The sequence below is a fragment of the Asparagus officinalis genome, chromosome 6 (genome assembly GCF_001876935.1).
Source record: "Asparagus officinalis chromosome 6, Aspof.V1, whole genome shotgun sequence".
NCBI classification, from domain to species: domain Eukaryota; kingdom Viridiplantae; phylum Streptophyta; class Magnoliopsida; order Asparagales; family Asparagaceae; genus Asparagus; species Asparagus officinalis.
Window position 1 is genome coordinate 17,590,304 of NC_033799.1, and position 14,191 is coordinate 17,604,494.

The window sequence follows — 14,191 nt, forward strand, 5'->3', positions numbered from 1 at the left end:
AACTTGACGCCTTAGTGCCACCTCCCTAGTCAGTAGACCCCACAATCATGAAAGCTACTCTAGACCTGCAACGACACTCCTTATCCTACTTATCTCTCCGTATTAAAATATGAACCCTGCTTTATCCAGTCATATACCTCATCTTTAGAGAGCTTCCTCGCTTCTTTCTTTGTTGCACTATCTCTTGTACCCATTCCTGGAGATTTTCCCACCTTGATGACTCTATATAAGTTGATTTCTTGCTGCCTAACTCCTTACTTGCCTTCCAACTATTAGATTTGCTCTCCTCTAAAATCTCTGCTTTCCATGTTGCCTCGGTTAGTCTCTGAGGTTGCTTCAATTTCACCATTGATGCAAACCAAGGTTTCAACCCTTCCAAAAAAAATAAAATTGAAGTAATTGCAAAGGTGAACATGTCTCAAAATAGACTATTTACCTTAAATATTCATGCTGACCCTGTCAAGTGCTTAAAGATGATTATGAAGGATGAGTCTTGGCTCTGGCATTTGTGATTCAGGCATCTTGTATTCAGTGGCCTAAACCTTCTATGGAAGGAGAAAATGGTGAAAGGATTGCAACAAATAAACCATCTGAACCAGTTATGCGAAGGTTGTATGAGAGGCAAGCAGCACAGAAGAAGTTTCAAAGTTGGAAAGTCAAGAAGAGCAACGGTGCTGCTACAATTAGTCCACACAGATATTGCAGCACCATTTGAAGTCATCTCTCTTGGAGAAAACATGTACTTTCTCACATTTATTGATGTTTATAGCAGAAAATTTTGGGTTTACTTCTTGAAGGAGAAATCTGAACCTTTGGAGAAATTCAAAGAATACAAGGAGATGGTAGAAAAGCAAAATGGGTACCACATCAAGGTGCTCCGATCAGATCGAGGCAGAGAATACACTTCGAATGCATTCAACAATTTCAACAAGCAGTGCGGGATAATTCATCAACTCACTACCGCCTACACACCACAACAAAATGGCATAGGAGCGGAAGAATCGTATTATTCTTGATATGGTCAGAAGCATGTTGAAGAGCAAGTACATGCCGAAGACTTACTGGGATGAAGCTGTGGATTGTGTTGTTTACCTCCTCAACAGTTGTCCAACAAAGAGTGTTAAGTTTAAAACACCATGGAGACCTAGAGCAACATCAAGCCAAGCGTCAACTACCTGAAGGTGTTTGGGTGTATCGCATATGTACACATCCCAGAGCAGAAGAGAAAGAAGCTGGACGATCGAGGAGAAAAGTGCATATTCGTTAGGTGCGAGAGGAGAACAAAAGCATACAAGCTCTACAATCCAGTTACAAAGAAGATGATCATTTCAAGAGACGTGGAGTTCGACGAAGAAGATTATTGGAGGTGGAGCAATGAAGACAAAAAACATTAAAGGTATGTTCTATGAAGAGAAATGATGATGACTTGCAGGAGACAGAAGAACCAGATCAAAGTTCACCGAAAGTCCAACTCCATCAATGCCGACATTGACGTCGGCATCAACACCATCCAACTTAAGTGAAGGAAGCTCTTCAGGGGGAGCAAAAAGGAGGACGAGAAGTTTAAAAGATCTGTATGACGACACAGAGCCTGTCAAAATGATGGAGGACTACACACTATTCTGCTTATTTGCAAAATGTGATCCAGTCAGCTACGATGAAGCTATAAAAGAAGACAAATGGAGAAAAGCTATGGACAACGAGATCGAGGCAATCAGAACAAATGACACATGGGAGCTCACTACCTTGCCCAAAGGTCATAAACTCATTGGAGTAAAGTGGGTGTACAAGACGAAGACAAATCAAGATGGTAAAGTCGAGAAGCATAAAGCCAGGCTCGTAGAAGAAGGCTATAATCAGAGAGAAGGTGTTGACTACCAAGAAGTATTTGCACCATTTGCAAGGATTAACACCATCCGACTCATCATAGCGTTGGCGGCACAGAACCGGTGAAAGATCTATCAGATGGACGTGAAGTCAGCTTTTCTTAATAGCTACCTAGAATAAGAAGTCTACATTAGGCAGCCACCGGGGTACGAGGTGAAGAACCAAGAAGATAAAGTATATAAGCTGAAGAAGGCATTGCATGGATTGAAGCAAGCACTCAGGGCGTGGTATGCCAGAATCATGCATACTTCCAGAAGAACGGATTCCAGCAGAGTCCATGTGAGCACTCTCTCTATACCAAGAAGAATGGTGGAGACATTATGATCGTATGTCTCTACATGGACGACATGATCTTCACCGGCAACAATCCAAAAATGTTCGAGGAGTTCAAGAAAAACATGATCAAGGAGTTCAGATGACTGACATTAGAGAAATGTCATACTTTTTTGCAGTAGAAGTGTCTCAATCAGAGAAATGAATCTTCATCTCTCAGAAGAAGTATGCAAAGGAGATCCTCCAGAAGTTTAATATGAGCAACTGCAATCCAGTCACAACTCGAAGTGAAGCTGAGGTGAGACTCACCAGGAAGCTTTATTGATCCAACTCTATACAAGAGTTTAGTCGGGAGCTTGCGCTACCTAACCATCACCAGGCCCGGCATAGTGTTCGCGGTAGGACTGGTGAGCAAATATATAGAGAAGCCAAGGCAAGAGCACTTTAAGGTAGCTAAGAGAATTCTCAGGTATGTCCGAGGAAGTATTGATCAAGGATTATTTTATACACACTGTGCAGATTCAAGATTAGTCGGCTACACCGACAGTGATTGTGGTGGAGATTTAGATAAAAGAAAGAGCACATCTGGCTACATGTTCAATATCACATCAGCAGCATTCTCATGGTCATCAAAGAAGCAATTTGTCGTCGCTCTATCAAGTTGCAAAGCAGAATACATAGCAGCATCGGCATGTGTGTGTCAAGCAATATGGCTCAGGAGTCTGATGAAGGAACTGCAACACCAACAGGAAGCACCGACAGAGATCATCATCGACAACAAGTCAGCTATTGTACTTGCCAAAAATCCGGTAGCACATGGACGAAGCAAACACATAGAGACAAGATATCATTTCATCTGATATCAAGTTAAAAAGAAGACTGTGATGCTGACATATTGCAGGACAGAAGACCAGATTGCTGACATCTTCACCAAGCCACTGAAGGCAGAAACATTTTTTAAACTTAAGAAGCAACTCGGACTGGTAAACAGTAAAGTCGCTGTTGAGGGAGAGTGTTAGAAGTCATGTAGCACCGACTTCAAGAAACCAAGAAGCCTCTCAAAGTCAAGAACCTAGAAGCTTCTCTATCCCTCTAGCAAGCTTTGGAAATTGTCATTAGAGCTCATTGGAAATTGCCATGGAAGTTTTTAGAAAGTGAAATGAAATTTCTAGAAATGAATCAAACTGACATTGAACCATATAAAAGGGGGTTGTTGCCATTGGGTTTGAGTCAAGAAGTGAAAATCAGAGAAAAGAAGTGTGTGAGAAAAGAAGTGAAGTGAGGTGATTGCTCAGTAGAGCTAGAGGTAGGCTGAAGCCTAGTGGGAGTTGTAGAGTGGCTGTAAAAAAATTTGTGAGAGGGAAGTGCATTGTGAGAGAGAAGTGCATTACTTGTTATTTTATATCAAAGAAAATTTTAAGTTGAAGTCCATTTTGTCCAAAAGACATTGTTCAAGTCATCATTTGCAAGTGCTCATTCCATCAATAGGTACTATAAAAATTTTAGTTATGCATATTAGTGATTGTTACTTAAAATATATCTGATACAGCCTGGTTAAACTTTCAAACCCACGTCTAATATAATTGTTATACAACTTTTAAGTATTCTACAAAAATTATCATTTTCCATCTGTCTACCTTGATTTTCTCAAACGTATGTTGGTAATATCAAAAACAAAAATGCTATTTGTCACGCGGGATGGGGGCGCAGCCCATCTCGCGTCAGAGAGGTAGGGGGTGGAACCCACACGCGAGATGGTTTGCACGCCCACCCCACGTGACAAATAGCAAAACCTTATCAAAAAATAAAGTCAATCAATAACAAATGGTACGAAATAAGAAAACAAACGGTAACTGTTTATGAAATTAAGAGATACCATATAACAAATGGTACGAAATAAGTAATAATGGTTCCAATGACCCTCCAATAGACTTTTGCAGAATAAAAGATATCATATAATATAGTATGCATATAAAATCTGTGTCATGTCTACTACCTGAAAGTAGAAGGAACACCCCTACTTTTTTGTCTGTCAGATTTGGATCTACTTTAGCTTTAAAAAAAGGAAAATAATTTAAGGACCCAAAATATGGGACCAAGGGAGGGGACAGGTGATGTGTCCCCTCCCTATTGCATAATGAGTTGGCATGGCCAACTTATTATGCAATAGGGAGGGGACACCTCACATGTCCCCTCCATTGGCCCCATATTTTGGGTCCCCGTAACAGCACTCTTAAAAAAATAATGGAGGGTTCAATGCCTTGATCACAATTGTCTATTATTTAGTTTGATGATGATAACTCATCTTGAACAATAAATAGGTATAAGTGCCATCCAGTTGGAATATTATAAGTGCTTAAATTTAGGGTGAATCACTATCATGTACTGAATAATTTTCATAAAATTTACAATCTCTCTGCTACTTTTTGATAACGGAGAGGATCCAAATTCTCTATTTATTTAGCTTAAATCATGCATCCATCTTTCCCCTTGTGAATCTCATTTATCATGCTCTCATATTTTCCGACAAAGCCATAGTCAAGCATGATATCACTGTATAAATTTGCTGTAACTTTGAGATGTGCATAACGAGCAAAAATGTTTGCGTATCAGCCACAAATAAAAGGATTCCCAATTTTTTCCAAGTCGTCGTCCTCCTTGTGGATGTCTTATCCTCCTTTTCATTTGCAAAAGCTTTCAACCCCTGCAATTAATAGTTCAATTAAGTACTTGGAAATACATTTGTCTCATCTATATAACGGAATTGGGAATTACGGATAATAATTGGAAAAATGCCATGTTTTCTAATAATTAAAAAAACTATTCAGGAATTATTAGATGCAAATCATTCTCATAGATTTTCCATATACCTCATGTACAACGATGGAGGGTTTCCACACAAACTATACAGCAGGAAAACTCAAGTTTCACTCTGCTACCAAATCATAAATATTGATTTAAACGTGATGGAAGAGAAATATTGAATTTTATTCCCTCTTTTGTCTCGATATCATTTTCTCTATTTCGATGTCTTCATGTTTATATATATAGAGAAATATTGAATTTTATTCCCTCTTTTGTCTCGATATCATTTTCTCTATTTCGATGTCTTCATGTTTTATATATATATATATATATGAGAAACATGGGTATGCTTGGTACCAAGCATAAGTTTTTGTGCTTGATAGTAACGTGGCATATTCCCTCCACTCATTAAAATCGGATCCACTTTCACATGGGTTAGAGAATTGTTGGGAATTGGAATTAGTGGATGGGAATAGGACACTTCACTACAAAGCATAAAATTTGTGCTTGGTACCCAGCATACACATTTCCATATATATATATGGATAATATGTACCTAAGGAGGCTCCTTAAGGTACATCTAAGGATGCATCTCACAATATATGAATTGAGCTAATTTAATGGACGATCCGCTCCATTCATCATGATCTAAATGTCTTAAAATATCTACAAAATAAAAATCATGATATGTGAATATTTTTAACACATATTTTTCATTGTCTCTTTTGTTGTGTTGTCATAAACCGTTAATTTTACTATCACTTGATGCATTAGTAAAAACAACCCAATATGCCTAATTTTTGGTGTGTATATATATATGTGTGTGTGTATATACATATATATGTATGTGTCTTTATATACATACATATATATGTATATGTATATACATATTGTTATGGGGTGTTCCATGTTCCCCCACAAATATGCTATCCCGAGAGCAGGTTCGGTCGAGTCGACTTCATTCCAAGACGACTCGAAGGGCGGACTCAGTCGAGCAAAAGATGATTACCCATCGATCAACTGACACTTTTCCCAAAGGCGACTCGGAATATTATTTCTCAGTATTATTTAACCTTTTATAACATAGAAGTGACTCCACGTCACTTGTTGACAAGCCCCGACAGCTAATGAGTCCCTATAACACAGAAGTGACTCCACGTCACTCGCCGACAAGCCCCGACGGCTGCTGGGTCCCCATAACACAGAAGTGACTCCACGTCACTCGCCGACAAGCCCCGACGATTGTTGGATCCCCATATCGCGGAAATGACTCCGCGTCACTCGCTGACAGGCCGCAACGGCTACCGATTCCCTATGTCACCGTAGTGATCTCCCATAACTTATCAATCGACACTATCAGGCAAAGGATGACTCAGCCTCCAGCCCATCCCTCGCCATCATCATGAACCGCACTCTCACAAAGTGCCGATCCTGCCCCTGGCGTCCTCGATAAGTAAAAACGCTATTCACCACAGGAGGAGGTTCGGTCTCTCCATCACGACCTAAAGAAAATTCTCTAGTTACATATTAGAATAGGACTCTATTCCTCTATTCTCGGACCAAGTACACGAGCTGATTTGATCGTCGGAGGTACCACGAGAGAAACAGGCCTCGTACTCCCGCGATTCTTGTGTGTGCAGGTGATCCGCCCACCCTGAGCTCTAAGAACCAGGCATAAAGTCGAAGAAGGAAAGCGTTTTATAGAAATAACATTACATTTTTAATTTATACAAAAATCATCTTTAAAGTGGATTTTTGTTCCAATCAACAACTTTCTAGCCAAATCTTCGCTAAAAAAGAAAAAATAACCTTAAGAAATGCTCATTTTAAGTACGTGACTTTATCCTAACTAGACCTAAACATTAACAAAGTGAGTCAGGTGTCCTGAATGTGAGTTTTTAACGGTATTCTGGGTTTTCAATAATTGATTGGGAGATCGTTGATTGGAACAACAACCTATTTTGTATAAATTAAAAATAAAAGATTGTTTTTTTAAAAACAATCTTATTTTAAGGTGGTTTCTAGGGAGAAAAAAACTCTATATGTTCACCGCGTGTTTGACAACTGGAAACTAAACGGAAAGTGAACCTAGATTTGGAAAGTAGCTCCTTTTTGCATTTTTTTTGTTTCCTCCCTCGTTTGCCACTTGGCAAATGGTGGAAAATAAATGGGAAGTGAAAGGATATCACATCAGCTTTTTGCCCTCTTTCACTTTCTCAAAAAAATGAAGAAAGTGGATGAAAAGTGATGAGAAATGATATTATTATGTTTTAAACCTTTTTTCACTTTTAAAGGTAGTATTTTTCAAAAGGGCCATTTACTCTCTCCACAACACGAAAACGGTTTTCTTGCTCTTCATTCTACTACGCTTTAAGGGACCAATTCCACTTCCTCAATATCTAGATTACTCAAACAATAACCTCTCATCGGCTCTCTCTTCTAGTATTTCCTTCCATCCTACTAATACAAAAGCTAGCTCTTTTTTTTTTTTCAATGGCCAATAGTAATCTCAAAGGAGAAATCCCAACACCTATTTGTGAAGCATACAACCTTGAAGTTCTCGACTAAACTCAATACAGTTTTCAGTGGCCCGATCCTGCTTATCAACAAAGCTTGAAGCCAACAGAACATTTTCAAAACTTAACAAACATTTGATCTCTCTCTTCCAACCGCTTCAGTGGAAATTTACCTTCAAAATGTCTCGGGCCAATTTGGAATCCATGATGACTCCCTTCACTGAGAACCTAGGGGATGTTACTAACTCATGACAGCATGTATAGTTATGAAGTTTCAGACATAAATAATAGGCACGAATGGACGTTTGCGAGGATCTTAACGATATCATATTCATTTATTGATTCCTCTTAACGATATCGGTTAACTCCAAGGATCCTACTATCAAAGCAATGAGGCACTGAAAGTCCATAACTTAGCAAGTACATTGTCACTTTGGATGTATGATCATTCATCAACAACCTGTACCATTGGGCTTAGACCATCTCCAACCCATTGCACTAAAATGGTGCAAATTTTGCATCAAAATGGTGCAAAAGTCACATCAAACAGTAATTCATCTTCAACCCACTGAACCATTTTTTGCACCAAAAAAAATATTCTCAGTATATTCTTTTTTATCTACTTTTATATTATTATTTTCTATTCCCTATATTTTTAACTATTCAATAATTAACCCCACATATCAAATTTTATTTTTTTTCACATATTTTTCAAACAAAATGATTTATTATTAAAAATTAAACTAATAAAACAATAAATTAATATTTTATTAATTAAGAGGTAAAAATTAAAAATTTAAAAAAAATTTAAAAAAAAAAGGGAACAGTAATGCCGCGGATGAACAGTGTGACGTCATATTTGACGTCGCACTGTTTATCTGCACCAAAATGCCGCAGTAAATGCGGCATGATTGGAGATGATACAGTTCAACGCAGCGGCATTTTGTCGCTGCGTTGGAGATGCCCTTACGCTATTTATCGGTAATGGGATTTGGAGCGAGAGCTTGCGCTTCAAAATGCAAAATGGGAATTCTGCAAATAAAACAAATATTCTCAGCACCTAGATTCAAGAGTTTTTAGTGAAAATACCAGCCACTGGAAAAATGAAGAAATCTAATTAGCTTTTCACCATTTCAATCGCTTGCATAAATGAAAAGTGTTCGGAATTAATAATCTCGGGCTCCTTTGGCAATTTCAATTGCTTGCATAAATGAAGTTGAAATTATTTTTACAATTTAGTACGTATCTTTGAGGTAAGATATATGATTTTAATATTTGTCGACAGTTAACGCGTAATTGCTTAAATAAGTTTTTTGCTTTCTATTCAAACAATGGCTGCATATTTGTTTTGTATTTTACCTCCCAAAGATGGATGAGCTTGAGAAGTTATAACAGTTCACTCAGATAGGGAGCATAAAAAAAAAATTCCCCCAGCCCTTTCAATAGAAACCTGCTACAAAAGTATTTACTATGACTTGATTTCCCTGAGTTTCCTCTTATTTTAATATTATAAAAAAAGCCATTTACTAATAGGATTGCTTCTTTTGCGCAACGATGGGTTACAATATTTCTGCTTAAGTGTGAAAGCCAGTCGAGAGCGAATACAGCTTGCCAATCTCGTACTTAGAATTACTTTTGACCCCAAATAATCCTTTTTTTTTTACCCTTTGCGACAACAGTAAAAAAATTACTTTGGGCCCACAAAAATTGTAACCATATCAAGCCATTTTTGTCTCATGAACGTGATCCGCTCGGTGACCAAAATTCTAGGGGAGTATAAAGACTACATTTACAATGGCTGTTTCATGCGCGTAGCGGAAAATGTTGGCGCCGTTTCATAGCATCTCAAGCACGTAACTAGAGAGTAGAAACAAGCACATTTCCTCACTGCAACGGATAGCTTTACTATCAATTTTGAAAATAGACCCTTTTACGCATTTATTTAAAATTTCTACTTAGTTCCAACTTAATTAGTATTTTCAACCTAATTTTATAACACTAGGTTTAAATTGGTGAATAAAACTTCATAGGATTGACAATCCCGTGTGGGACTGGCACTCATGTAAAGCTTTAATTAGCAATTTCGACCGGGTTTCATAAAATTAAGTCAAATTTACTAATTAAGGTAGACGTGGATCGAAAAATGTAAATAAATTTTTAGAAGAGTATGTTTAAAAATTTTTGTCCTTTTCTTGTGATTCACCATTTTCTGACGTTCATATGCTAATCAAATTCCACACCGGTCCCTTCATTGTTAGTGCTGCAGGGATCACGAGTAACTAACTGCGTTGAAGCTTGAGAGTCATTCAAGGCAACAGAAAAACTCGAAATGCACAAACGAGCAACGATAGAGAACAAAGATAAACAACTGCTAAACCTCAGGGATGTCTCAGCAAAATCTAGAGGCTATCCCCGAGTATAAAACCTGAATTTCTTCGAGAGAAAAAAAAAACAACTGGTACAATTCCTTCTGCAGTCCTACTACCAAATCCGTAAGCCATATATAAAACACGTCTGTAGACCACCCGCACCTCAACCAAGAGGCAAAAAACCCAGGCACAGGCGACGCGGTAAAACAACCACGAGACCAAAATCCTCCTCCCTCCCCTAAGCTGAAGGAGTTCCCTCTGGTTTCTCGGTGTCCATAGGGTCAGAGGTAGCAGGCGGTGAGCCTTGCCCACTTCCTTCGCTCATCTGCTCCTCTCCGCCTTCTTGAGGCTGCTGCTCGGAAGCGGTAGATTGAGGTTGTGGAGAACCTGCCTCTGCTGGAGGTGGAGTCTGGGGTTTGGCTGGTGGGGGTCTAGGCTTTGTCATTATTGGCCTGCAAAACCTGTTAAACAGGCAAACATTTTCAATTCTCATCAGAAAAATACATCATTCATCATTATCAAAGATCATATAAATAACAGCGTAAACTCCATGTAACCCGCCCCAGATGTTTGGCTGATTTTGGGATAACCCCTATATAATTTATAAATTTCACTCAACCCCCCTACCCTTTGGGCATGTCACAAAACCCCCCAAGCTGCTCAAGTTTTGTCAACATACCCCACAAACTTTCAACGTTATTTATAGGAAACTGCTGTGAACCTTTTATATAATTTCATGAAAAAACCCTATTATGCCATCCGCGGGTATGCTAGAATATTTGCCAACATTTGGAATATGAACTTCTGATACAATCAGAGTCCTGCTACCAGGTTTTCTTGATATATAAGCTACATCCATATTCTGATACAATCAGAGTCCTTACCCGGGAGGAGCCAAAAGTACAAACCTAGATATTAAACAATACTTGAAGCCATTGCTTATCAAGGTCGTAAGCATAGCGCACTTGAGAGAACTGGATGGATAATGAAAAAACAAAAGAAAATGGTAAACAACTTTTTCTCCCTCCCTACTTAAAACTGCATAAAAAATATAGCAGGACATCCTGATAAGACTTTTGACTCCATGAAACTCAGAAAAGCCCAAGAAAAAAATCCAAAAGCCAAAACAATGAAAGCAAAGAAAGTATTAGTATCTAGTTATGACAATAGACCATCTAAAAAGAAAGCAAGCTACAGATCAATTGTTTTACCTCAATAACATTTGACAACGACCGACTATATGAATAACATGAACTAGCCTAGTAAATACCAAAAATAAAATATTCATACTTTTATGACCTAACCTAACACGATGGACAATAACTATAGATTTGATATTTTCTTTTCAAGCATAAATATACTTTGAACGTCCTAAAAGAGCAGGTGAAAATTCCAACTAAATTGTTAATATTCTTCAACATGGAAAACTAAATCATGTTACAAAAGTCAGGCAGATAACAATGTTTGTATTCCTTAAATCATAAATTATATAAAATAAATTATCTACCTGTCTAGTGCCTCAGCCTTTCTTTTAATGTCTGCTGAAAAAAGAACAGGAGTGGCATATTTTGGCAAAGCATCCTGCTGCTGCTTTTTCTCTCTTAGCCATGCTTCAGCTTGCCCACACTCGTTGATAACCTATTGACCAACAGAATTCCCGTCGTAATTAACTACAACAATTTCCATATATATCAGCAATACAAGGCATGCGAAATTGAAAATTGTAGTAATAAAGAACTCGAAACAGAAGCTTAAACATAACATCATACAACCATCACTCCAAAGTAAACCATTGGAGCAGCAAGAAACTCAGCAAGCAAGCAAACCAAATAGAAATCTTAACCAATGTATGACTCAAGAAAATATTGATAAGAATGTAACCTTCAAAAAAGGAAGAAAAGAACTCAAGGAAAAAGTAAGAAAACAAACACAGAGTTGACGAGAAAACCGAAAGCATCCCAGTAACAATAAGACTATTGATGAAGAATTAGAAGTATGAGACTGTAAAGGAAACATTTGTGAGTAAAATAGCAGGTTCTTCGCTGTAATAGCACACTTTCTTAGTAAACTTGCAACAGAATTTCATTATTTATGTACTACATAACATGAAAAGACTCATATGCATGCATAAAATTCAATTAGGTCTACCAATGTAAGAATTTCAAAACTGATGTAAAATTATTTGAAAAACAAAGCTAACAGCATAAATGTGGATAGTAAATTAATAGCACAGCTGCAAACAATAATACCTTTTGCTTCTCTTCAACATCAATGTGATCAAATTTGGGATCCTTGGACAATGCTGCCTCTCTATAACTATTGATACAATAACCAAGTTGACTACTTGCTGGCTCTCTTTCTGTCCACTCCTTATAACGCTCTTCAATAGGGTCACCTTGCTGCACTCAAACAAGTTTTTTTGTCAGATATGAAATTACATAGACAATTAATATAAGATATCTATTGTAGCAGAAAGATTACCTTTTTAAGCTCCTCAAGTTTCGCAATGTAAACACCTTTTGTTTCATCCTCACCATCTTCATACAGCCAATCCTCAACCTCTTGAAGTTTTGCAGTCAAGTCATCTCTTTCTGCAGTTTGTACAAATTCTTCGTACTTGTCATGAAGCTATGTCCAGAAAAAAAATTATGAGACTCAACTTTATTGTATATCGAATAACTAGTTCTGAATAGTTTTAAGGATAGTCCTTGTACTTTGTTCCGCATGTCATAGACATACGCCTCCACAGCATTCTTCTTGTCTTTCGTTTCTTCCATAACCCGGTCTTGAAGAGCCATTTCAAACTCCTCCTCAACAGCTTTCTGCAAATCTGCAGCAGCCAAGCCTCCATAGACCAATTCAACAACCGCTATATTAGTCTTCTTTACCTTCTTTTTTGAAGGCTCAGCCTGCTATGTAAAAAACAGATAGGTTATTATCATCTTGAACAAAAGAGTCAAGGATCAATCAGAACCCATAACTCAAGGGTATTAAGGTAAACATGGCAGAGTTATACTCAAAAGTAAACCAATCATGTGATAGCAATCACGTCACTCAAGGATGCAATGTGAACTAAAATACTTGTCGATATAACTGAGGGCAAGCAAGTTCTTCCCACCAGCAGAGAATAATTAGAATTCCTCACAACAATACAAATTGACACCAAAAAACAGAATAAAGAAACTATAACCAAACAAAGAATAAAGAACTAACCACAGCCCATTTCAGAAATTAGAACCAATGATAGTCAATGAACAGATAATAAACCACATAACCCACATGCGTCAAGATCACAAATGGGTTCGATAGCAACACATGGAAGGTAATACAATGATAATTTAACAAGGAGATAAGGTTCATTTTGCAAACCTTTGTCTCTGTTTCCATCTGCACGGGCTTGTTTGTAGACTCCGGTGCACCATTCTCAACCCCAGTTCCAGAGGCATCCTGCATATTGATATCAGTTTCAGCCGCAGACGCATTGGCTTTTGCCTCCTCAGTCTCCATGTTGGCATCCTCTTTTGGAGCTTCCTTTGCGACTGCTACAGGGACTTCAACTTCTTCTTCCTCTAACATCTTTAATAATAAATAAAAAAACACATACACACACCTCAATATATAGAAATAGCAGTACAAAGAAAAGTATGTAAAAGCTTCCCAGACTTACAGTTGCTGACTCAACAGATACAATTCCATGGAGATTTAGGCGAGCTTTGACTTTTAACTTTGCCCTCTCACCTTTAGTGGATTGGAAGGGACCAATCTATCAACAAAACAGTGGTTGTGAGAACAACGCATCAATAACTAATGACAATCAACATGTCATAACTCTCTATTGAGTGAACAATATCTAAAATAAAGCAAGTAATAATATATAAGATGTAATTACCGTGTATGTACTAATCTTAGGCAGAACTTGTAAATTGTCTGCATCAGCATAGATCACATCGACAGAGAATGTACTAGATCTGAAGAATGTCAGAGCTTTGACACTTGGAATTGGGTTTCCCTTGGGAAATACTATTGAGCTCTGCTGATTTTCAACTGTTTCATCAGGTGATCCAGTGGCAGAGCCTTTCCATGTGAGGGAAACAGGGAAGGGGAAACTTTCATGCACCTTCAACAGATATAAGGCAATAATTAAAAACCAACAACGATAAATCACAGTTAACAAAGCACACAAACTAAACATACAACAACATAGTTATTTAGACCGAGATATCTAGCATAGCCTCCCTCGTCTTCTAATCTGAATTTTAGAAGAATAATAACTGATGAATGAGAATGATTTTCATTCATCTTGAATGAATAAGTGTTTGAAGATGTGCAATGCAGAACAAC

The 14,191-nt window shown here is 37.8% G+C and overlaps 1 protein-coding gene across 2 annotated transcripts in view; it reads right to left on the reverse strand.

Annotated features, from left to right (window-relative positions):
* LOC109846485 (heat shock 70 kDa protein 15-like) overlaps positions 9,787–14,191 on the reverse strand; it is a 6,963-nt gene continuing 2,558 nt past the window's right edge. Inside the window, exons 3-10 of one of the 2 annotated variants that reach the window (XM_020415733.1) lie at positions 13,740–13,967; positions 13,518–13,613; positions 13,220–13,426; positions 12,565–12,762; positions 12,332–12,478; positions 12,100–12,249; positions 11,358–11,488; positions 9,787–10,311 (exon numbers count right to left, since the gene is read on the reverse strand). In XM_020415733.1, coding sequence (XP_020271322.1) covers positions 10,089–10,311; positions 11,358–11,488; positions 12,100–12,249; positions 12,332–12,478; positions 12,565–12,762; positions 13,220–13,426; positions 13,518–13,613; positions 13,740–13,967 — 1,380 coding nt within the window. In that variant the 3' untranslated portion in view covers positions 9,787–10,088. The remainder of the gene's footprint in view (positions 10,312–11,357; positions 11,489–12,099; positions 12,250–12,331; positions 12,479–12,564; positions 12,763–13,219; positions 13,427–13,517; positions 13,614–13,739; positions 13,968–14,191) is intronic. The other variant, XM_020415735.1, reaches the window with a different exon arrangement.